Source organism: Sebastes fasciatus, chromosome 10 (genome assembly GCF_043250625.1).
Source record: "Sebastes fasciatus isolate fSebFas1 chromosome 10, fSebFas1.pri, whole genome shotgun sequence".
In the NCBI taxonomy this organism is placed as follows: domain Eukaryota; kingdom Metazoa; phylum Chordata; class Actinopteri; order Perciformes; family Sebastidae; genus Sebastes; species Sebastes fasciatus.
Genome location: NC_133804.1, coordinates 5,841,393 through 5,866,600, shown reverse-complemented (window position 1 = coordinate 5,866,600; position 25,208 = coordinate 5,841,393). Strand labels below are relative to the sequence as shown.

At 41.1% G+C, this 25,208-nt stretch overlaps 1 protein-coding gene and 1 long non-coding RNA gene across 3 annotated transcripts; both read right to left on the bottom strand.

Annotated features, from left to right (window-relative positions):
* Positions 1 to 1,705: 1,705 nt before the first annotated feature.
* LOC141774956 (uncharacterized) lies at positions 1,706 to 3,380 on the bottom strand. Its single transcript, XR_012595527.1, has 4 exons — positions 3,274 to 3,380; positions 2,266 to 2,369; positions 1,992 to 2,092; positions 1,706 to 1,844 (listed from the first exon to the last, which is right to left on the bottom strand). It is a non-coding gene; the product is annotated as an uncharacterized LOC141774956 (long non-coding RNA).
* Positions 3,381 to 4,816: 1,436 nt separating this feature from the next.
* On the bottom strand, positions 4,817 to 23,492 carry immt (inner membrane protein, mitochondrial (mitofilin)). 2 transcript variants are annotated; one of them, XM_074647821.1, is made up of 14 exons: positions 23,317 to 23,492; positions 20,869 to 20,936; positions 20,531 to 20,714; positions 19,254 to 19,377; positions 17,057 to 17,149; positions 16,461 to 16,622; positions 16,068 to 16,201; positions 15,262 to 15,365; positions 9,755 to 9,890; positions 9,009 to 9,138; positions 8,430 to 8,653; positions 7,761 to 7,892; positions 6,626 to 6,755; positions 4,817 to 6,409 (listed from the first exon to the last, which is right to left on the bottom strand). In XM_074647821.1, the coding sequence occupies exons 1-14, from the start codon at positions 23,356 to 23,358 to the stop codon at positions 5,802 to 5,804; spliced, it is 2,271 nt and encodes a 756-aa protein (XP_074503922.1). In that variant the 5' UTR covers positions 23,359 to 23,492; the 3' UTR covers positions 4,817 to 5,801. The 2 variants fall into 2 exon arrangements, with proteins under 2 accessions (XP_074503922.1, XP_074503923.1); XM_074647822.1 differs by having other exon boundaries at positions 20,869 to 20,933.
* Positions 23,493 to 25,208: the final 1,716 nt, after the last annotated feature.

The window sequence follows — 25,208 nt, the reverse complement described above, 5'->3', positions numbered from 1 at the left end:
ATCAAAGTTAATCTATTTAGAGATTATTGAGTCTGCAGGAGAAATGTGGAAGAACATCATGATGTCTGTCAACCCAAAGGAGGGAGTGTAGTGATGACTTGTTTTTGATTTCATAGGGCAGGACTCTTCCTGTTTCTCTGGCATTCCTGGAGCATCTGAGAGTGGATGTGGACCAGCCGATCATCCTGGGACACCCGAGCATCGCAGCAGTCCACTGAACAAACTGAACCCCTCTCAGCACCCTGACTGCTTCCAGACCCCCAACATTATCTGAAGAGCCAGTGAGTCTCCCTGTCCCCCGCCCCCTATAGATTCAATTCAGTCCAAAGGGGCTTATTGGCACGGGAAGCATACGTTCACATTACCAAGGCAACTGTGAACTAAAAACCAAAATCTGGTCCTCTCTCTAGGTCACATGGTGGAGAGGAGGTCGTGTTGCTCTGGCTCTATCTGTTTGGTGACACCTGGAAGCTGCTTGACATCCTCCTGGATCCATCCCTCCATATATGTTCACATTATACGGATCACTTTTTGTCATATGGACTCTGTCTGTCCATCCTGGAAGAGGGAGTCCTCCTCTGTTGCTCTTCGTGAGGTTTCTTCTATTTTTTTCCCTGTTTTGGGGAGTGTTTTTCTTCATCACTATTTTTTAAAGTTATTTTTTTGGGGGCATTTTCCATTTTTATTGAGGACAGTGGATAGAGTCTTGAAAGGGGGGAGAGAGAGAGAGTGGATGCGGAAAGGGCCACAGGCCGGATTCGAACCCGGGCCGCCGCGGTCAGGACCAAGCCTTGATACATGGACGCCCGCTCTACCAACTCCGCAAAAGCTGGGGAACAATAGTGTGGGTGGGCGGGGGAAGAAGGTGGAAAAAGGGGGAGAAAGGGGGGAGAGGAAAAGAGGAGGAAAAGAGAGGAAAAGAAAGAAAAAGAGAGAAAGAGAGAAGAAAACACAATTCTGTAGCTCTTATTTTCACCCACATGGTGTTTTGAAGTCTTTATACACCATAGTATTTTTGTTAAAGAATAAAAACATTATTTTTTGTGCTTTTCGGGGGGAACAATACATGTCCACTTGAGAGGCAGTTCGAATCTCGTCTCCGGCAGGGTCGAAGTTTATAATATGCAGTAAAAAATAGTTTGTGTTGCTCGTGTAAACTTGAATTGACTCAAGATATAATTTTAATGCAAGACTTGTGCACTGCAACTAATACATTAATATTGAAAATCGTTCAGGTTTCCTTATACAGTCATATAACTGGTAGATTACTACAGATAACAAATATACAAAACATTATCATCCATGATGATGTTTTGCATTATTATAATAATAATAATAATAATAATATATTAGATTTATATAGCGCTTTTTAGTAATCTCAAAGACGCTTAATATTATTGCATACATCCTCCTTATGACTGATTAATGAACTGTTAGGCAAGATAGGTCAAAATGTTAGTAGAATAAATCATAATGTACTGGAGAATAGTTGAGCAATATTGGGATGGACTTGCTGTGTGTAATTAATTAAAAAAATAACCATAGGAATACACATGAATTGAGACAGTAATGATATTAAAGCTTTAACTTTATTGTCTTTGGGCCTGGAACACGTGAAACAACAAGAACAAATAATTTGAAGAAGATAATACTATTCTTAATGTTTGTCATTGGGTCTGACTCCCTGCAACATCAGACAGAATGATTTACAGCACACAGATTCACCAGAAACTCCTTCAGCTCAGACTCCAGCGGGGCCTCCGGCAGTGACCAGCCCACTGTAGATTGCTGGGCCCTCTGTCAACGTCCAGCAGGTTTTGCTACAGGGCCACAATTGTGCTTCCCTTATAAAGAAACATGAAAAGAACAACAGAGACTGAATATTTATTCACACAACAGGCTTATGTGAGTAATTAATGAAATGAAAACAACAACATTGTCTTATTCTTTTTGGACTAAGCATGGTATTCCAAATTACAGATATTACTAACCTGCTGGTTGCTGAGAGTCATGGAGGTCTGTGTCCTCAGTTCTACCAGGTGCTCTGCAAGGCTGTCAACCCGATCCATACCTGGCACACCATGCCCGTCCCCTAAACATACAATTTGTCATCAGTAAGAAAATAAACAGGATAAACTGCTGTGAAATTACACTACATGTAACATATAATGTCTTAATGTCCGTATGCTGTCGGTTGTATGTTAAATAGATTCGACCCAACTGTTACTATTGCTTTGTTGTGAGGTTTATGTAAACATTACTTACCAACTGTATTTCTGCCACCTGAGACACCAGGTGAGGATTCAGACTGGACTGCAGGCTGAGCTTCTGGGGCAGAGGATGCAGGATGACTGACAGCCTGGAGAAGTCTAAACAGACATTGAAATCAAACTTATATGTAGAAACAATTTCACACATATGATAATTATGTTTCTTTTACCTTGAAAAACCTTGCAAACTACAGTCATGTTTATATAACTTAAGTATGAACGTTTAATATAACGTTTATGATCATATAATCATGAATCATGAACATTAATATAACACAGCAGTTATCTGACAGTTACCTGTCTGAGCTAAAAACAGTGACTGTGATAGTAAACTTTGTTTCACAACGTTAAGAAGCTAATACAGTAGCAGTCATACTGTATATGTATCTATAGCTTTAGTATTAACATAACGTTTATGATCATATAATCATTAATATAACACCACAGTTATCTTACAGTTACCTGTCTGAGCTAAAAGAAGTGACTGTGGTAGTTTAACAACGCTGAGGAGCTCATACAGTAGGAGTAACGTTACCTCTATGTAACTGTAACTATAACGTAGCCTCAGCATAATGATCAGAGCTCTGAACAGATGATAAAGTGATTGATAACTTATTCACCAAGTCTAGCTAACATAATTAAAGCCAGGCTAGCTTAGACAGAGTAACATTACAAACCTATTCATTGATTTCACAGCGACTCTTAATCAGCCCACATTAAAAAACGCCAGAAAGCTAAAACACGTTTAATCCGTATTGTCTAAGAGAACCCAATATCACTGTTACGTAATGTTAATAATGACATTTACCTGTCTGTAGCTGAATATAATGTTAATAATGACATTTACCTGTCTGTAGCTGAATATAATGTTAATAATGACATTTACCTGTCTGTAGCTGAATATAATGTTAATAATGACATTTACCTGTCTGTAGCTGAATATAATGTTAATAATGACATTTACCTGTCTGTAGCTGAATATAATGTTAATAATGACATTTACCTGTCTGTAGCTGAATAGGCGTTTCTGCGACGACGGCGGTGAATAGTTCAAAAGTCCCTCCTCCGCATCGCGTCCGCTGGGACGGCTGTGATTGGCTATTCAAAAATGGATGACGTGGCGGAGATCAGCCACACGATTCGTTGCCTGAAAATGGAATCCAGAGCTCCGATTGGCTGTATCCGCGGTGAAAATGGATGACGTCGGTATTGAAAATGGATGACGTCGGCAGTGAAAATGGAAAGCCGCCACATGATTTGTCTACAGAAAATGGAAATCCTGGAAGCTGATTGGTCGGCAGACCCACTCTATCCCTCTCCCGCTACCACTTGACTGGTTTGGTGTTGATTTCAATAAAAGACGACATCAGACATCTAAAATGATTATGTGTTATGTGACTTCCTTGACTTTCAGTGATGTTAGGTTACCGTAACATTAAATAGTCAATCATTTGCAGGTGCCATGATATTTGTTTGATTATATTTGATTCAAGTTTCCTACACATTAATGACACTACAGTCCAAATGATTTATACTGAGGCCTAAAAACTCACAGCTTAGTTTCTTCTCCACTTTAATTTGGAAAAACAACAACCGGAGAAATCATTGATAAAATACAGTCTAATTTCTGATAATGTATTGAGATGATAAACTCATCTCTAGTAATAATAATGTTTATAATAACACTATTTAACAAATGCCTGAAACGACTCCAAAACGTATCTGACAAATCTGGAATTTGTCTATCTTAGTTCTCCTCCCATTTGTTTTTAAGGTAACCTCAAAGGTTGTAGATCCTCCCTATAATCTGCTTTAAATATTTAGAATATATTCTGTGGCGACAGTATTTAATACACTTATCAACATGGGAGTGGGTAAATATGCTGCTTTATGCAAATGTATGTGTATATTTATTATTGGAAATCAATTAACAACACAAATCAATGACAAATATCGTCCAGAAACCCTCACAGGTACTGCATTTAGCATTAAAAAAATATGCTCAAATCATAACATAGAAAAACTGCAACCCAAAAGGCAACAACAGCTGTCAGTGTGTCAGTGTGCTGACTTGACTATGACTTGCCCCAAACTGCATGTGATTATCATAAAGTGGGCATGTCTGTAAAGGGGAGACTCGTGGGTACCCATAGAACCCATTTACATTCACATATCTGGAGGTCAGAGGTCAAGGGACCCCTTTGAAAATGGCCATGCCAGTTTTTCCTCGTCAAAATTTTGGAGTGTTATTTAGCCTCCTTCACGACCAGCTAGTATGACGACTATTATAGCTTTAAAACCGAGCCCACAAGGTTAAAATCTCTAGTTGTGTTAATGCGTTAAATAAATTAGTGTTGTTAAAACGAATTTGCGTTAACACGTTATTAACCCTTTAACTTTGACAGCCCTAATTTATATAGAGTTAACGGACTGCAGACAGTGATAGTGGATGTTCTGCTGTCATTAATTGGAACTGAATGTCTTTCCTTCGTCCTTATAACAGTAAACAGTTGTGAGGGAGGAAATAAAACATTTAACAGACAGCATTCTTGTTCATGATTTATTGGAATATGTGCAGTATTGACAGAAATGAAATGCCGCATGAGGTCTTCTTTAATCAATGTTAGGATCCATTCAGGGTCAGTCAGGGTTACGGGGGATGGGGGGGTGTTAGCCAGTAATAAATACCTGAATCAGACCTGTGGGCCTGAATTGACAAGACTAGAGAGAGAGGGTGCATCATTACATTTTACAAATAATCCTCCACAGTGACTTAGTGCTTTAAAACAAATAAAAGTATGTTGCATCTTAACATCAATTGCTTGGTTAACTTCAGTTTCCTTAAAGGAAGACACCACTGAACACCTCCTGTGAGTATCAAACACTTCCACCTTGATGTTGCTGACTGCAGCTGCTTCGCTCCACAAAGATGCAAGCTACAACCTCTTGACTTGATACTAGGGCTGTCCCGAATACCAGCTTTTGGGCTTCGAAGCTTTGATGAGAAATATTTGAAGGTATTTGAAGCTTTGCGGCGCTGCGCAGCAGGCTGATATGTTCTTCTGTCTGTCTCCAACATACTTGCCAACCTTGAGACCTTAAAAAAAGGGAGGATCTCAAAACCAAAGCGGGGGGGTCTGGGGGAGTTTCAGAGACTTTGTTAGCTGCATTCTGGTGACTTTACAAGAGGGAAAATAACTAAATAATAAGTACACTGCAACAGCATTTTTATGTTAAACTTTTGATTTTACCTTCAAATCTCAGGAAAGAAAACTGAATAATTTATTTATATTTATTTTTGTTCCTGCTTGAGTATTTATTTCTCTTAGTACTCCATTTTTCCTTTCAGGCACAACACAACAACGGCTTTTTGGGGATTTATACAAAAAACGAAGCATTCGAATACTGATTTGGAGGTTGATTACCATGGCAACGGTGGAAGCATTCGGGTCAGCCCTACTTGATACTAAAAAGAGGGATTTTCAGTGGATTGTTCCTTTAAGGGTCGCCACATTAGATGAGCGTGGCGAGCTACGGAGCCTGGGTGGTTCCTAACCCCACAGCGTTTGCATAAGCAGACAGCAAACTGATAACCTGCCTAGTTTCCAGTGTGAGTCTGGCTTCAGTCAGCCAGTCCTCCACCACTCTCCTGGCCTCTCCTCTCAACTGGTTCACCAGTTTAGCTGCTAACTCCAGATCCCCGTGCTCTAAGCAGTAGCTAGCGTATGACAGAAGCTTGAACGGGTCTAAATCCTCACCGTTCAGCTGGGCGGGCGGGACTTCCTGTTTATTCTCAAACAGCAGCGCAGCCTGAAGGTAGGACAGGAAGTACTGGTACAAGGAGTTGTGAGTTTCGTCGACGAGGGCGACCCGGCGAGCCAGCGATCGCATGGCGTTAAAGCGGGCGCGGAGAGAGGCCTCGCTGTACACGCCGCGCTGCAGGGATTCTTCCGGAAGGGCCGTCGCCAGAGCCAAGGCAAAGTCATTGTCGTGGCAGCTGTCTCGCACGACCTGAGCGGCGCCCTCTAGAGGCATGGTGGGGGCGTCGGCGTCGGATGTCTTTAGAGTGTAGTTGAGAGCCTCCACGGAGAGCCAGAGCTGGTGAGCTTTACGGGCCTCGTCCTCTGCTACCACATGGCCTGTGTTCAAAAGACAGGAAGGTGTTTGCATGAGCACGACATGTTATCCTGAAGAACATGTGAAAAATCAACATCACTTACTTTACAAAGGTCCTATTCTACCCCAAGGCCCCAAGTTACTCTTAAAATAAAACACTTTTTCATACAGTATGGGTCTAAAAATTCCAATGGGCTTTGTTCCAGAAAGTGCTGTGTGTGTGTGTGTGTGGATCTTACTGTCGATGGCCTCCTCCATCCCCTTCAGTCTTGCATAGGCGGTGTTCATATCCAGAGTGAAGTTATCCAGCTGTTCCTGGCTCAGCTGACGGTGGACGGTGTCCTGTTCCAGCAGCTTACTGCTCAGGACCTGAACACAACACACAGCAGAGCGTTGAAGGAATGACCGGCTGTCAGAGACATGCACCACGACGAGCCGGGAGAGTAGATAGGTGGCTCAATCTATTCACCTCTCCTGGCCTCACAGAATCCTCACGTACAGTGTGTATGTGTGCATTCTTGCTTTAATGATTTTAATGAGGTAGTACGTGATCAAAAAATAACAATATTAACAACATGTTCGTTCTGCCTCAACTGGGCCTCAAACTCTCAACCTCAGACACCAAAGGCAAGTCACTATCTTGATGAGCTTACTGTCCAAAATTCTGAGAATTTGCATACTTCATCTAGACAACATAAAGATGTCTAGAATTTATTTCTATAAAGATTGATCGCTCCATAAGTGACTAATTGATGTTTCAAAATGCTTGATTTCCATTGACTGCAATGGTTGACATGAGGATAGAATTCAAAATACTGTCAAAAATACAGTTTTTGAGATGAAATTCTGAAATTTACCATCCTACATCTACCATGACCTTGAAATGTTGTCATTTATTTTCATGAACATCGGAGCTTTATTTAGCGTGAATTCACAGTAGCTGTGTACAGCATAGTTTACACTAAAACGTTCTGATGTACTGGGGGCTCAATTTTTGGTCATCTAAAATCTGGCTGGATGGTTTGTGGAGGACAGTCTGAAGATGCAGCGGAGCCAGATGGGGTCATTTGAGAAAAACAAACTGATGGATTTCATAATTCCGGCCAGATTGAAGCACATGAACATTTCTGCTCACTCGGGTCTACAATTTAATGGAAGTTGAAAAGGTGGAGCATGTACGGCTGATTTGTTATGGATTTTCAAAGTGCAAAGTTTGATTTATTTTCATGCATGGGAAGGCAGACTTCCTCAGAAGAGGCAGAGCTGCTGCCCGGCCCCTAATAAAGTACTGACGTTCAATAGACAAACCATTTGTTCATCTGTGTGATCTAATATTTGAATTGAATGTGTGTGTGAAGAACGTAGTGTAGAGACCTGCTCAGCATCGCTTCTCAGCTCCTGCTCCTGGACTTTGAGGACATCTTGGACATGGTCTGTGTGAGCAGCTGCCTGACGCCGGAGCTGAGTCCTCATCTCTGCCTCCATCACTTCCCTTAATTCAGACATCTACACACACACAAACATTTCATCATTGATACGGTTTAGTTACATTGATAACAGTTATTACACGGCTTTGTTGAATACTCAATTCCGATTGGTTAATCACGGCGTTCTACAGTCTGTTATTTCTTTATAGCAGACCGTTGCTATGTATAACAGACCGTTGCTATGTATAACAGACCGTTGCTATGTACAGCAGAACGTTGCTATGTATAACAAACCGTTGCTATGTACAACAGACTGTTGCTATGTACAACAGACCGTTGCTATGGGTGCAGTTCTGATGTCGGACTCTGGCGGACCGTTTTTGTGTCAAATTATTGATTTCTTAAGTAAGAAGCCGTGTAATAAACGGGATAATGTACAGCTAGCGGGTCATTGTGGGGAAATAAACCCCGACAGGACGGGTCTTGCACATTATCCCTTACATAAAGCCCTAGTCATCTCCTAGCCTCAGTAGCCAATGCCAAGGCATGGGACCGTTAAATCTGGATGGCTCCAAATGTAGATCAAGCCCTGAACCTCCTCGTTTCCCCTCCGTACCTTCCTCTCCTGCTCCAGCCGGGCCTCCTCCTTGACGTGCAGCAGGGCGGTGGCAACAGCTTTCTCCAGGGCTTTCTGGTCCTCCAGCTTCTGCTGCTCCAGCGACGCATCGATGTGAATCTGCTCTCTGACTCTCTGCTCGGCCAGCTCTCGATTCAGCTGGTCGATGCGACGGTGTGCGTGGGCGATCAGGGCGTTCAGGTCATCCGATGACAGTTTACCAGCTAACACACACAAAACGACAAAGTTATTTTGCAAATATGTCTCTTTTTATCTAAAGAACTACCTTTCAGGTGTTTATCTTGATCAGGTAATGTTGTAAAGTAATTGAAATCCCACCCCATATATACAGAGGTTACACTATGTACTAATGGACAGCTGGACATTAATGGGGTCGGGTGGGATGCAGCGTCTTTGCACTTTGGAATGATATGTAAATAATTTAAAAACAGTGACAGGAAATGAGGGGCATGAGAGATGGAGAATGACATGTAACACAAGTCCCCAGCCAGTGTGTGTGTGTGTGTGTGTGTGTGTGCGTGTGTGTGTGTGTGTGCGCGTGTGCGTGTGTGGTCTTACTGAGCCCCTTCCAGTTGGCCTGGATGTCTGGAGTAAGGCTGCTAACTTCCCTCTGGAACTGTAGTTTGGCTTCATTAACTAGGTCACTGTACTGGGAGACGATCTTAGACTCTGACTCTGCAGACTGCACCTACAGACACACAGACACAAAATGTTCAGCAGCTTTATACACTGACAAGCAATACTGCTAAAGTCCTTACAAACAATAAAAGAGCATGCACTGCATTTCTGTTGGGTAACGAAAAATCAAAGGGAGCCTAGCCTGAAGGCAGCCAGTAGATCTACGCTACGATACACGCGTCTGAAATGAGTTTCCTCCGTAGGGTAGCTGGACTCGAGCGCGAACGCTTTGCTCACACTACGAGCAACAGACTTCAAGCCATTTTCAATGGAAGTCAGTGACATGATGCTACAAACTGACACCCGACATTTGTCACTGTGTGACGCGCTACAAATAAAGTTGAGCTGGTCTCAACTTTTTTCAGCGCTCCAATGATGCAGTGAAGTGTCAACTGATTGTATGTTTAAGTTTCAGCCTGTTCCGTTCTGTCTAAAAAAATGCTCTTAGCCAGTTCCGTGTACTATTTACCAACACATCTAAGTCAACGAGCGCTTGAGGAACGCTTCAACGGCGATTCCGTGTGATGCTGAACATCAATGTCTCAGTAAGAACGTGAAAAAGCATATTTCCCAAAATTATCCCTTTAAAAGTATTTTCATCTGGTTGTACCTAATGTACAAAATACCTTAGTGACCACTTTGTCCAAGTCCACCACCATGTTATGGAGATTCTCCTCTGCTGCCAAAACCAGTGGGCGAACAGCAACAACCTTCAGTCCTTTAGACTTGTCAATCTCTGACTTGAGACTGTCCAAGGCTTCACTACAGGGAGAGAGAGAGAGGGAGAGAGGGAGAGAGGGAGAGGAGAGGAAAGAGACAGTTTGAGAGGACAATTGGTGCAAGATGTGAAAGTGAATCAGGGTAATGTTGGTGATAGAAATACAGGCTTAGCAACCCGTCCCTGGATGCATACCTGTTCACGTAACATGACTGATCAATCAGCAATATGCTCAAGCAATATACTTCACTCTGGCTATATGGATAAAATCCTTTATCACCCATAGACTGTTTATAAGAAGTAGACGCAGTCACCGTGACGTCACCCATCGGTTTGTTGACTGCTGTTTTGAAGCCTCTAGTTCGGCATTTTGTTTTTGGCCGTCGCCATCTTGTTTTTTTGCAACCACAAGTGACACCAGAGGATGGAGCTAAGTACAACTGAATGATGAATAAGACATTTTTAGGTGATCAAAACGTTACAATTAACTTTCATGGTCTGATGACACACTGTGAAAGGGTTAAAGTTGTAAGACAAAAACACAGACAACTTCTAGACCAGACAACGCCGTGGTAGAGACCTGTCAATCACAAGGTAGCCACGCCCTAAAGCATCCAATGCTTTATCGTCTATTTGACTCTAAATGGGACCATCATTAACTAAATGAACATCATGCTGTATTGAAGAAGACTTGATATTAGCGGTTGAGAACATAAACTTATGTTTACAATGTTTACTGAGGTCATTTTCTCAAATGCTCAAATCATAACATGGCAAACTGCAGCCCAACAGGCAACAACAGCTGTCAGTGTGTCAGTGTGCTGACTTGACTATGACTTGCCCCAAACTGCATGTGATTATCATAAAGTGGGCATGTCTGTAAAGGGGAGACTTGTGGGTATATATATATATATATATAGAAGCCATAGAAGCCATTTTCATTCACATATCTTGAGTTCAGAGGTCAAGGCACCCCTTTGAAAATGGCCATGCCACGTTTTCCTCACCAAAATTTAGCAGAAGTTTGGAGCGCTATTTAGCCTCCTTTGTGACAAGCTAGCATGACACGGTTGGTACCGATGGATTCCTAAGGTTTTTTCTAGTATCATAAAATGCTACTATCTTCACTAACTCTATCTTTAAAAATTAGCTGGCTAAAACCTCCAAAAGATCGAATATCGGCCGGGCCCAACGGCGGCCCGTCGGATTTTTAAGAGGTTAATTAAAAATCACAAGTTGCGTTAATGTGTTAAAGAAATGAGTGGCGATAAAACAAATTTGCGTGCACATTAACGCGTTAGCTTTGACAGCCCTAACATTTATATTGATATAGTAATTTTCTAAAACAACTAAAACAATTGAGAAACTGTTAATGGTTAAAATAACACATCAATGTCTAATAATGTCTAATATCTAATTATGTTTGGCTAATCAGCATCTCATATACATGACAAATGGAAGTACTTCATCACATTGATGCAAAAATCATAGCAAAAAAAAAATCCAATACTGTCATAAAGCAGTCCTGCTTACTGATTTGCAACATTGCGTGTACTGTAAACGGTAAATCTCTGATGGCAGACATGCCCTGATATATATTGTAATATCCTTCGTCTGAAATAAAGAGCACCTCTACTAACAGCAGAAGAAGTTGTTTTTATGAAATATAATATTAGGCTTATTAAGCTTCGGGGAAAATGAGCAGGTGTGCATCATCACAGAGCCAAAGGCACATAATGTAAAGAGGGAGAGGATTGTTTAAATCTAGTAACTACACTGATAACAAGATGAGATCTGTCTGATTCAGCTCAGCAGGTGACCAGTAACAACAAAAAATCCTTTTTACATCATGTGTGTGTGTGTGTGTGTGTGTGTGTGTGTGTGTGTGTGTGTGTTTTTTCAGTGTGCACGTGTGTGTGCAGGTGTGTGTTTGGGTGACATCACAGCAGTGGTGACATCATCACAGCAGTGGTGACATCACAGCAGTGGTGACATCATCACTGCATGGTGACATCACCAGATGGAACACTGTGATGGATTAAAGGAGTGGTGACATCAGTTGTGACATCTTAAAGGAGCAGTGACATCATAAAGGAGTGAAATTCAGGAGAGTCCCAGAATCACACAACTGTGGTTGAATCTGAAGACTCGATCAGACGAAACACATCGACTGAAAGAAGCAGTTGTCTCAAGAGAAAGAGGTATGAATTTTATGAATACATTGCTTTAGATTAAACCTCCCAACAGTATATGAAGCAGTTAAAATTAGCCCCAACATTTAAATGCAGCTTACATGTTAGTTAGTTGCAGCCCTAATTATTATTAACGATTATTTTCACTCATCAGACTACCTACTGAGAGAAGCAGTGAATTTCTCTCCAAAAACCACAAAGCATCGACAAGAATTGACCGTAAATCAGCATTATGGTATCATCAAGAACTTCCCAGCCAGAAGCCATCATGCCCGAGTTCAACGTCCGTCGCGTTGTTTCCAAGCTGCTCAACTCCTTCTTTAAGGGGATGACGGCAGATCAGTGGGGAATGATGAAATCCGGCAGCCCCGACGACGCCACTATGACCATGATGGGAGAGTTGCTGTTGGACATCACAGCGGCCTTGACAAAATCTTTCCTGAAATCTCTCGGGAGCAGGACCCTGGCGTCTGAGGACGACGTCCAAATCAATCTGGGCGACACCATCTCTCTGGGCTTTGCCGAAGCTCTGGGCGTCGACGTCTCGGTTCAGTGTCCGAGCTCCAAAAGCTTGACGACATTGATCTCTGAAGAGGTTTCGGAGAGCGTCCGAAGTGCCCTCTCCAGCCCCGAGGGCATAGTTCAGCGCCTCACTCCTCCCGGCAGACTCAACAACATGATTCTGCACGCCTGCAAAATGTGCCAAGCGTTCATCGGCAGGATGAAGTCGGTGTTCTCGCCTCGACCGCGCAAGCAGAGGACCATCTCCGAAGAATCAGATGTGGAACCGGAACCCTCAGACGTTGAAGACCGCCATGCGGCGACGCCTTCGTCGGACGTCGTGATTGCGATGAAAGACATCATGAATGTCACAATCATCATCAAGAAGCAGTTGAACGACATCACGGAACCTCTCTTGGTTGACGTGCCGGACTCCGAGTACACGCTGCTGCAGTCTCAAAGTGCTCGGGAGATTGAAGACGTCGCGGAAGACATCGCTCGGAGCATCGCCGAAGAGGCTCTAAGACAGACTCCTTCGGAGCAGAAGCGCAAACGCTCCAAGAAAAACATTGGAAGCAAAATTAAGAAACTTTTGGCTAAGTGCTTTGCCAAATCGTGCATCCATCGCATCGTGGCACAGATGACGAAAAAATTCCACCGAGGCTCCAAAGTTCACAGTCGGGAGTCGGCGAAGTCTCTCACAAAGAAGATTAACGATCTGATGAAAAAACCAGAGAACCGCGATCTTCTGGGACTCGGCGCTCCACTCGTAAACATTCCCCCCGGTCGAGTCTTGGAGTTCACAAAGGTCTTAAGTGATATCCTCTACACACACATCCTACACGGGCCAGAGATCATCCCCGAGCCGGTGATACGTGCCAACATGCGCGCCGACTTGCAGCGGAAGGTGCTCGGTTTCCTGTGTCTGGCCAGATGGTGGCAGATCTTTCAGTCCGATAACCTCGTCGACAATATGAGACACGCCATACTGGGGACTAAGCCCAGGGCCAAGAAACCTTTGGCAATCGCTGCACCGCCTGCCCCGGTATCAGTGACGAAGAGTCGTGATGACTCTAAACGGCGAGCGCGTAACGTACAAAAGAAAAACTGCGTCGAGGTGCTCTTGGAGAGGCTGGTCACGCGGATCTTCAAGAAGGCGAAAGTGACCTGGACCCTTTCAAACGTCCAGGACATCATCCAGCGCCTTTTTGAACAAACGTGGGCCGAAGTCGAGGGTCTCGATTTCGATTCCAGCCCAGAAACATTGGAAAACCTCGAAAAGGCAATTTACCGGGACCTGATTAAGACGTGGGGCAATGCGATGTGGGTGCTGGTGTCCTTGAAAGGGGGTAAACCGGCACTCGGAGACCGTATCGCCTCCGCCGTCAAAGGTCACCTGATGGCACCACCGAGACAGAGATGCTGCATGTGCAGGTTCTTCTCTTCTATGCTCACCGCCGTGACGAGGTGGTAAGGTGGTTTATGGGGTTTTCTCCGGGGGCTCCGGTTTATCCCACATATATATATTTTATATATATATATAAAAAACGTCTTCAATGTGTCATTCATCCTGAAGGAAAAATTGACTTTTTCCTTCTGAATGAATGCGAGGGCTTGAGCTCTCAGCGCCACCTCAGTAGTCAGTGTTGTCTACTGTTGTGTTACGCACGGGTTCGATCTGGGTGATCCAGTTCTCCCACAATCAGTGCATAATAACGAACATCTAATTAAATCAAATAAATAATAATATAAATAAATAATATGAATTCATTTCTGCTCATTTCTCTCATCATTTGCTGTAAATATCTAACTCAGACTGAAGTTCTGCTGATTCAGCGAATTTTTATAATGTACAAAAATAAAGTACAAAGAAAAGTGTGTTTTGCACACTCTCTTCCATCATATACACTAATCTTAATTATTGCATATTTGAATGAGTTGACCTGCCTGATTGTAAACATGTAGAGAATTATTGTAAAGGAGAATCAGGTTTCTTGTCTGTATTAGCTCACACAGTCTGGAAATAGCTATTAATATTTAAAACCACGTCTATTCCTGACCGATCAGAACTGTTGTAATTAAAGATCATTAAACCTTATTTATCATGTTTATATATTTATTTACTGACACCTTCACTGTAAGGTGTATCAAGACATATCACAATGATGGTGTATTGTTTTACTAGAAACATAAATGCACTCTTATTCAATGACAATAAATGAGGTTATTTTAAGGGGACGTGTGTTTTTAAGTGTAAAGATAACTCATACAATAAGTTCATTCAATAAGCCTATAAATGTGGAGGACACCACGGCTGTCCACATTCTGCAGACAGGTTCAGGTGAGTTTACCAGGTCAACAAGTGACTGTGAGAGAGCTGGAAAGCATCTCCATCACTCAAGGTGGAGGGAGCACACACAGTGACGGTGTAAAGATGGACAAAACAATCTGATAGAGGAAGTGATTATGTTGATGTTGTGCTTTTATTATGTTGTGATTTTATTTTATAATGCAGTTAGGGCCCAAACGAGACCTTAGTGTGTGTGTGCAGATGTGTGTATGTGTGTGTAGTGTGCACGTGTGTGTGCATGTTTGTGTGTGTGTGTTGTGTGAGCATGTGTGTGTGAGTAATGCGCACGTGTGTGTGCACGTTTCTTTGTAGTGTGCATGTGTGTGTGTGTGTGTGTGTGTGTGTGTGTGTGTGTTTAGATATATGTCTTACTTGGCATTCAACAGAGCAGTCTGAGCATCATTCACAGCTCCGGTTCTATCAGCCAGAGCAGCTTCTAGTTCCTTCCACTGGGCTGACTTCTCCTGAGGTGGGACCTGGATTTAAGAAGAACTGTAATCACTCTACTGAAAAATAATTATGTTGCCTATTAAAAGTGTCACACAGCACAGGAAATACCGGTAAAATGTTTTGTAGTTAGGTCTAAATTTAATTACCACTAACTCCTATGGCGATACCGAGGCATGAAAATCTTGATTCTGATTTTTTGTGTCACTATTTCTTTCAAAATCGATTCAATACATTGAAAGGGGGCACTAATTTCAGGCTCTTACTCCAGTTCACTGTGTGTCAAACCATTCACACCTGTCCTTAGTCCCATGAACTGCAATATGAAACATAACCGGCAACTAAGTGGTCTTGGTCGGCTGACTGTTGAGTTTCCTCATTGGCCGTTGCTCTTTCAAAATGAAAAGGCGGGAACATTCGTTTCCTGTTTGAAACGGCGAGCAGAAAACCAGCGACCAATCAGGTGCATTCAACAATAGGGTAGGTCACTGCTTGAGTGGCGCAGCGCGTCCCCTAGTGCCCTCGCCGGTCCTGGTGGACATGGACCACTGGATTTAACATTATAGACCACTGACTATCGGTGTAACAATTTAGCCACAAATTCGCCGTCCCAGCCCTGATTAATATGTAATGGGAGCTACTAAACACTACTAATCACATTTTTCACACCTGTACCAGTCTTAGTGTAATCACACCACATCCTTGTGGTCAGTGGCACTGTGTATCTGTACCTCTGCTTCCATAGCCTCCTTCAGTTTGTGTGTGTGCCGTGCGATAGCCTGCAGGGCCGCCTCCTGAGCTCCGATGGCCTGCAGGGTAGCTTTAGCCGAGCTGGCCAGTGAGTCTTCAAGACTGACTGATACAGCTGCAAAGTCAGACACACAGACAGACAGGAAACATGAGAGGTTGACAGAGAGTGTAGAGTAGGATGGAGAATAGAGTGGAAAGGTCATACCTCCTTCTTCTGAAAGCTAATAGAGCTTGTTAAACATTACTAAAAGTACTACAATCAACTTAAACTCACCAGTTTCTGATTTTGTAACGTCACAGGGAGTTTGTTTTTTCCATGATTTTTTCTACATGTGTGTGTGTGTGTGTGTGTGTGTGTGTTGTTGCCAGCCTACATGCCAGGGTGTCCAGGTCCTTTTGGTCTTGCTGAGCCAGTCTAGCTGTCACTTCTTCTACTGGTCGCTCTTTCAGTGGTTCTGTTGCTACGGGTGACTCTGTGTCAGGGTGAACTGCTGCTGTCTCCGGGGTATCCTTATGGTCATGGCACTCTTTGCACTCTAGAGAAAACATGCACACACAGAACCAATGTAACCTCACGTTCACTAAATACCTTACAATGTGATGATGTGAGTAATGTGATTGCAGATACGCTGTATAACCATATTGTATAACCAGCGTACAGTGTACCACATGGAGGCTATGTGTTTGGCTTGTGGTCAGTGTGATATAATAAAGATTTGGGAATTATTGGACCTTCCTGGTGGCATTTTCTGATTTAAAGCTACAAATTCTACATTCAAACGCTCATCTGGAAGTAATATCTAAAGCCCAAAGTCAGTGTCAATCCCCTGTCAACTGATGATGTAAAAAGTATGTAGATACTTTGATTACCAGCTAACAATTTATCTATACATTGATTTTAAATGTCCAAAAGGTTGAATTTGTGCTTTTACTTTAAGATATCAAAGTGTAGAGTGGTGGAGAGGGTTACCTTTGACTGCTACTCCCTCGGTGTCAAGCGGAGCAGGGACTGATGAGATCTCACTGATGGCTGAGATTATGTGAGTGGCCTCTGCTGAAGCCTCTGGGTGGGACACACATACAGAAAGGCACAGTCAGGTAGTGCGTGTGCGTGTACAGTATGTGAGCCTACGTGACGACACCTTCAAATAGACTTTTCATGAGCCCTTGAACAAATTCAAAGACACTAAATGCTGGATGCTACAGGATGCACCAACTGTACAAAGTGAATCACTTTAAATGCTGAATGTCTGAAATTACAGTAACATTATTTGACTTAACGTACCTCTTTGTGGAATAACACAAGTTATGCCCACACTGACCCAGACAAGATAAAAGATTCATGTAAAAACCACCAGAGAAATACAGGAATTTATTCAGCGACTGATGATCCATCAACTGGATTCATCACAAAATATAATGATAAAAATATGAAATGAAACTACATAAATGTTCTGCACTAACAGCTTCAATTGTATACTAGTATTTATCAGCTAGATGTACTGGATTGCATTACAGTGTGCCCTAAAAGCTGTTAAGGACATATTCTAGGCTACAAACTACATTCTAACACTGTGGAAGTCTAATAGGAGTAATGGTTATTATCATGAGCGAATACTCCCATTTGAAAAGTAAAGTCTAAAGCAGGCACGTGGTAGCTTAACCACACTAGCAACAAGTGAGTTGTGCCCTCTCATCCACATGCCAAATTAAGCTTTCACAGCCATTGGCAGTTGTGCGGCCTGTTGTTCACGGAAGTTAGACAGATTCTCTCCTGTCGTTGGCTTCTTGCTCAGGAATAAAATATAATAAAAATCAGGAATTGTGAAATAAAACCAAATGAGTATATTTATCAATCAAGTTCAAATTTAAAATAAATTCATAAAAAGCACTTAAAACAGTCAATAAATACATAATTAAACACAGATTAATGATTACCTAAATAAATAACAGAGTTTCAAGCTTTGTGACGCCGCCTGTGTGTGTTGCCCTTAATAGTTTGAGCTCTAAAGAAAGGCAGAGGAGCGCAGCATTGTACAGGAGAGCTAAAGACAGAAGACGGCTTACCCTCAGAGATCTCTGTGGTGGGTGCATAAAAAAAACAGAGTGCACATAAAACACTTGGATTTTAACTAAACTAAGATGAAAAAAATAACTTGTACTATAACAATACATTGTTGGATCTAACATTATGCCTTAGCGTTTCTCCCTCTTGACTCTTCTTACATGTTGTTGTTGTTGTTTTGTGCTGTGAAAAGAAATCTACCTAAGGTGAGTAAAATTAGAAGAAGCAGCTTACAAATCACGCTGACACCTAACTCCTCCTGGTCAAAGGCAATAACTGAAGTGAAGAGTTTCGAGAGGACGAATAACATGAAAATGCATAACTTGGATGGATATCACTGACATGGGAACATAGGTAAACAATACAGCAGCATTTCAGGGAACAAGTCGGGGTCCCCCCTGGGGACTGCAACAAAGGTTACCCAGTTTATCTCTGGCCAGGTTTACTGCATTTGGTAGATAGATTTTTCTGGGCCATTTTTGATTTCCAAATATAATACTTGTGAAGTGAAGAAATAATTAAGTTTCTTTCAGTCATTAGCGAGTAAAATATAAAATTCAAGCTTAATAGATACTAAATCACAAGCAAATTAAATTGTGAGTGATGTACTGTGAGGAATGTGTGCTGTACTTTGTTTTATGTTTATGACCATATTCTAAATTTATTTTATGTTATTTATTTATTTTTATCCATTCGTTATTTTGATTTTATTTATTTACTTCATTATATTTTCATTGTAAATATATATCCTTTTAACTTCATGTTTAGCTATTCACTTCAAATTTTTTATATTGTTATTATTTTATACACTGCCATATGTTCAATTTGGGGGAGAGTTCTGTGTTGTATGTACGATGTGTTAAATGTATAAAATCAATAAATATATATTTATTAAAAAAAAATTGTGTGTGATGAATCACATCATGGTTTTATTAGGGTTCCAAGCATACTGCTGCCCTCTAGTGTCCCCACCACCCCACACATACTTGTGGTACAAAGTGCCTCACTGCACCAAAGTGGCAGAATGAAATGAGCGTCAATAACTCAAAAAACTGCCAGTACAATATATCATGTAGGAGTCTGAACCAAATGAGAGACTTACCCTCTATGCTCTGTGCAGGGGGGGTTGGGACAGGCTCTTTGGCTGGACTTTCTACTGCCTCCTTCACTGACTTCCCTTTCTTCATCGGTTTGTCCATCATAGAGGGATGCTGGGCAAACTCCATCTAAACAGCAGGAACAGCAGCCATTACAACTGAGGCTTGAGAGTCTCAACATGTTTTTGTTTAGAGCCACATATCACAATCAGTTCTGTACAAAGTCATATCCACTAACAATGGATGTTGATTAAATATGTATCTGACACGCTGAAATAACAATAGAACCCTTCAAAATTTTGGCCCACCTTATTTCTCAAGAGCTACTTGATCCAAATACTGAAGGTCGTGATTCAAAACTATTAAGTTGATAAACATGGATTACTAGGGCTGTCAAAGTTAACAACCATGGCATACTAGTTTTTTGCAAAAGAGGCAAAATAATGTTCCAAACTTGCCCTAAATTTTGACTTTTGGACGTTACAACGCTTTGGAGTTATTGGAAATGTTTGGATCACAAGAGTCGGAAACAATCCAACAAAACAATCACTGTAATCTAATTCTACAAATAGTGAAGCCTAATATTCCCTACCGAGCTTGTTTGTAACCTGTACCGACAACTTTATCTTCACTTCACCTGTCTCTCCTCTGCTCCGCTCTGTGTGTGTGTACTGTATGTCGAGACTCAGTGAAACACGAGAGCAGAGCGGTGCAACGCTGCAGAATGAGCAGACATTCAAACATGTTGAACTGGAATTCAAATGTCAACGTTATGACTGAAGTTCGAACTATTACAGTCCTTCTGAAACCAAGCAGGTCTAATGACAACAACTGCCAGTATGAGATACAGTCTGAAGTCACGGAGACCACTGATGCCGTGGCTCCAGCTGAAAGGTAACAAAAATGTTGACATCATTCTTTATATAGCCTATCAACTGTTTTTAAGCTCCATAAACACAAATAATATTTGTCCGGGACTATTTGGCTTCAAATAGACACCGTGATCAGTGATTGGTGATCGGATCGGCCGTTTCTGCTTCCAGCGATTGGTGATCAGCCCAAAAAATCCTGATCGTGTTGATTAGTGCTGGCTAGAAATTATAGGCTGCTAGCTGAATGTTTTGTACACTGGGCTTTGTTAATAAGAAAGACAGAGGAGAGATAACACTGAGTTATTTCTCTTTCACACCCTGTTGTATTCTCAAAACAGTCTAATGTAATGAAAAAGAGATTCCAGCTAGCCTTAGCACATTGCCCAAACATGCTGTGAATCCGTCCTGACCTGTTTCTTGATGCCATCTTGAGAAGCGGGTCCCAAAGCCAGACCCAGCAGCCAGTCTGAGTATGGAACATTTTTCTCCACAGCGGATCTGAACTTGTGGTCCCATTTGGCGTAGATTATTGTACCTCCGACGCCACCGCCTACTGTCACCAAGCCAGCAGCAACCACTTTAGCAGCAGTACCACTGTGGTGGAAGAGAACAGCAGAGGATAGGCATGAATCCGATGACAATATGTGGTGTGACACGGTCTTGCTATCATCGAGAGGGTTTTATGTAATATGCAAGCTCTATATTTGGCTCACTTGAATTTTTGCACAATTGTGTGTGTGTGCGTTACCTGCTCTCTCCTGCCGTGTAGTGCCGGCAGTGCTGCAGATTGGTTAGAGGGGTTCTCCTGCAGTTCTTCTGGAGAGAGGGTGAGGAAGAGAGAAAATTACTACAAACAGACAGTTCATGCAGTGCTATTGCTTGACCTTTAAAGTCTGAAACATGCACAGTCAGGTACACACATCTACTATTACGTAAATGTATTGTATGCACCTATGTGATGTGTGTCAATTGCATGATGACATGCATTTGACACACTATTTTGGAAGTTGGATGATGGTATCTGAGGAGCATTTATTACATTATTTAAGAGAAAACTTTGATGAGCAAATCGATTACACTGCATCTGCCGGGAATGTTTTTTAATGTGAACAATAATTTTCTTTTTTGGGGGGCTAATAGGCTACAAAGATATTTTCACTTTTCTTGAAACATTCGGATAAAATATGAACTTTGAAATAATTAAGTTACACCTAAAAAAGAAAATATACATATGAAAATAACTGCATGGCAAATGCTTTGCTACCAGGTGTTTCTGAGCAGTGAAGTACACTTAAAAGTATAGTTTGACTGATTGATAAATACAGGTTTATTGTGCATGTGCGAATGCTTGTAAAACGGTTATAATTTAGTTTAATATTTTCTCAGATGGAAAGAACAGCACAAGCAGTGGTCCATTTTTTGCAATCTTGTAAGCACATCCATTTGTGCAAAAATTCCCAAGATAACAAAAGATGCTGCAGAGCTGATCCAACTGGTGCAGTAGTCATCAAAAACTGATGTCATCTCAGATAACGCTTCACAGGGAAGGATGATGTTTCCTCACATCTCTCTCTAACCTCTCCACTGGGAGGTACCACAGCAGAGAAAAGACACCAGTGAGGGAAAGTTTAATGTCCTGATGGTTTCCTTTTACTGGACCATATTTGTATTATATGTTACATGTTCTGGTTCTGTTTTCATGTTTCCATGTTTTGGTGGATTAAAGACAATTTCACTTTGGTGGACAATAAAGCTCTGTTTTATTATGTTCTATTATTTCAGCAAACATCAGGTAAATGGTGTACAAACCCCACTAACACAAATGCATCAAACACTTGAAATAGGTTTATTCATTTGAGAATACTTTGTTATTAATATGTCATGTTACCATAATGTTCACCGAAAACTTTGTTCTGTACTTGCTGTACTTAGGAGAAGCCAACGACGAAATGTCCACTGAGGTTTCCAAATAAAATACTTGTGAAGTGAAGAAATAATCAAGTTTATTTCGGTCATTAGCGAGTAAAATATCAAATCTGAGCTGAACAGATACTAAATCACAAGCAAATTAAATTGTGAGTGACGTATTGTGAGGAATGTGTTCTGTACTTTGTTTTATGTTTGTGACGACATTCTTAATTTATTTTATGTTATTATTTTATTTTATTTATTTACTTCATTATATTTTCATTGTAAATATGTATCCTTTTAACTTCATATTTAGCTATTCACTTTAAAATGTGTTTATTGTTATTATTTTATACACTGCCATATGTTCAATTTGGGGGAAGGTTCTGTGTTGTATGTACAATGTGTTAAATGTATAAAATCAATAAATATATATATTTAAAAACCTTGTGAGTGATGCACAAATGCATCACCAACACTTGAAATAGGTTTATTCATTTGAGAATACTTTGTTATTAATATGTCATATTACCATAATGTTCACCGAAAACTATGTTCTGTACTTGCTGGACGAAATGTCCACTAAGGTGGACAAAATAATCTAATCTGATCTAATTTACACCAGAAATGTAGTTAAATCACCTTCCCGGCCTTTACATTATTAGCTACATGGGCCAGACATAATTATATATTTTCCAGTTTCTCTTTTACTGACACTAACGTTAAACAACAATGAAATATAAAATGAAGAGACTGTCTATTTCTGCAGGTTTATGGACACACAGTTTGACTTGTTCCCCTCAGTGAACCTGAGCTAGCTCAGCTCGTTAGCTTACTGCTAACAAGGCCTATGGAAGGAGGCTGCCACACGGGTCTTGATAACGGGGTACAACGCATGCGCAGTGTGACTCAAGCTCCGGTCGTTGCGCCACGATTGGCTCAATTTCGACGAGTGCAGGCCAGATTTGACTGCGCATGCGCAATACCCAAGTGGAAATGACGCTTGACCTAGCCTCCTTCTATAGGCCTTGACTGTCATTAGCCATATGTCACTAGAAGCTAACCAGCTAGCACTCACATTTTTCTCACCGGCTCTTTATCACCACTAATGATATACAGAGCCGTGTTAATGCTGAACTCTAGCGTCAGGTAGCATGTTAGTGTGAACTAGCCCGCCTTGTTGACAGTAAACTCCCCTCTCAGGCACCTTGAGCAGTCTGTGGGTCACTGAATGACAACATGCTACTGCTAGCATGCTACCATTAGCTCGCTGTTAGCTGAGTCTTACCCGGGCTGTAGCATTAGCTCCTCTCAGACAGGCCCGCAGCATGGTCCACTAGCACGGGGTTTCTCTTTAATGTTGTTAATTTCACCTGCACAGGAGCAGTTACTGTTTGCTCCTCTCGTCCTTCTTTTCCTTTTCTTCTTCTTCTCCCTCCACCCTTCTTCTCTGTAGTTTAGGTAGTTTAAACGGTTGTGTGCGTCATACTGCCCCCTGCAGTCAACAGTAGAGAATAAAGCAGCCTTCTGTCCCAAGGTCTGTATAGGTCAGGGGTGAGCGACCTTTATTATCCAAAGAGACATTTTAGGCACAAAAAAATAAAATAAGAAAAATTTGTCTGGAGCCGCAAAACATTTGATCGTTATGATGAAGGTAACACAGTTTATAGTCTAAGTATATAGTATATAAGTCTAATGCAGTGAGGGCCAAAGAGACAATGTACTACAGAGTATTAGGGCCACATTGAGGGAAAAAACATCTGAGATTTACAGAATAAAGTCATAAAAGTACGAGAAAAAAAGTTTGAATATTACGAGGAATAAAGTCATAACTTTACTAATATTATGAAAATAAAGTCATAGGTTTATGTAATATTACAACTTTTTCCTCATAATATTACGACTTTATTCTCGAAATATTACGACTTTATTCTCGAAATCTCAGATTAATTTTTTTCCTCAATGTGGCCCTAATACTCCGTCGTACCTTCATATCATAGACCTACAGCAATGATAAATAAAAATGAAAATGTAAACAAAAAAAGTTATTCATTTCCATTTTTAAAAATCCACAGGAAGCCACTGGAGAGGAGCTAAAGAGCCGCATATGGCTCCGGAGCTGCAGGTTGCTGACCCCTGATATAGAAGGTAAAAAGAAACGTGTAAAGAAATGTATAAAGAAAAGAATACATAAATAAATAAGTTTGGGGAAATAAATATGCGGTGAAATGCAAAGGGAAAATCGTGCATTAATAAATACATACATTTAAAAATAAATATAAGATAAATAAAAATTAAGTGCAAAAATAGAAAGAAAGAAATACATAAATAAATAGATTAAATAAATAAGGGAATTAAAGTGCCAGTAGGCAGTATATTTTTGGCATCAATGAGCAAAAAGTCCATAATAACCTTTCAGCATATTGTAATTCAAGTGTTCCGAGAGAAAACTAGACTTCTGCACCTCCTCATGGCTGTTTACAGGCTTTGAAACAATCTAGCTCGTGACGGGAGACTTTCCTCAACTGATCTCAACACAAACTTTCTCATTTTACAGCTAAACAGTACACTACAAGATATTTCTGAAAACATTTGAGAGAAAAAGGCATTACAGTAACAGAATATTGATTCATATTTGATCAGTGCTGCCTAGTTTGACCGGAGTTCGTGAGTGATTGACAGCCGGCTCTCATAGACAGCAGACTCCAGATCAGCTCCGATTGGTTGTTTTCCTCCGGTCTGTGAAATCTTGCAGATGCCGTTAGGAGCACTGGAGGACAGAGGCATGATTTTTTTCAGATTACCTGTCTCATGCAACACTGTCAGGATACAGTGACCGTTTTATGAAAATAACTTTTTAAAATGATATTTGCTCCATTTCTACCCACTGCAGCTTTAATAAAAAGATAAATAAAGAAGCAAATTATGACAGAAATATCAATTTAAGTCACATTTGATCAATTAATTAATGGCTACATTTATTTTTAATATTTTTGCTACATTTATTTATTTAGGCAGGTTCCATCCAAACAAAAGTGACTTCGATGTTACAAATATTTCACTAATGGAAAACAAGATTACCTGCAGAGATCCATCTAGTCAAAACAGCATACAAGTCAGAATTATGCATAAAGAACCTCATAATTGTCAGGTTATTGGCCAGCTGAAGGCACAATAAGC

What these genes read in the sequence shown, in the direction of transcription:
- immt (XM_074647821.1), bottom strand. Translation starts at nt 23,358, where the DNA reads ATGCTGCGGGCCTGTCTGAGAGGAGCTAATGCTACAGCCCGG. An exon ending in TGAGAAGCGATGCTGAGCAG is followed by an intron (nt 6,756 to 7,760) that starts GTCTCTACACTA and finishes TGTTGTGTTCAG; the next exon opens with GTCCTGAGCAGTAAGCTGCT. An exon ending in GATGGAGGAGGCCATCGACA is followed by an intron (nt 6,410 to 6,625) that starts GTAAGATCCACA and finishes TTTTGAACACAG; the next exon opens with GCCATGTGGTAGCAGAGGAC.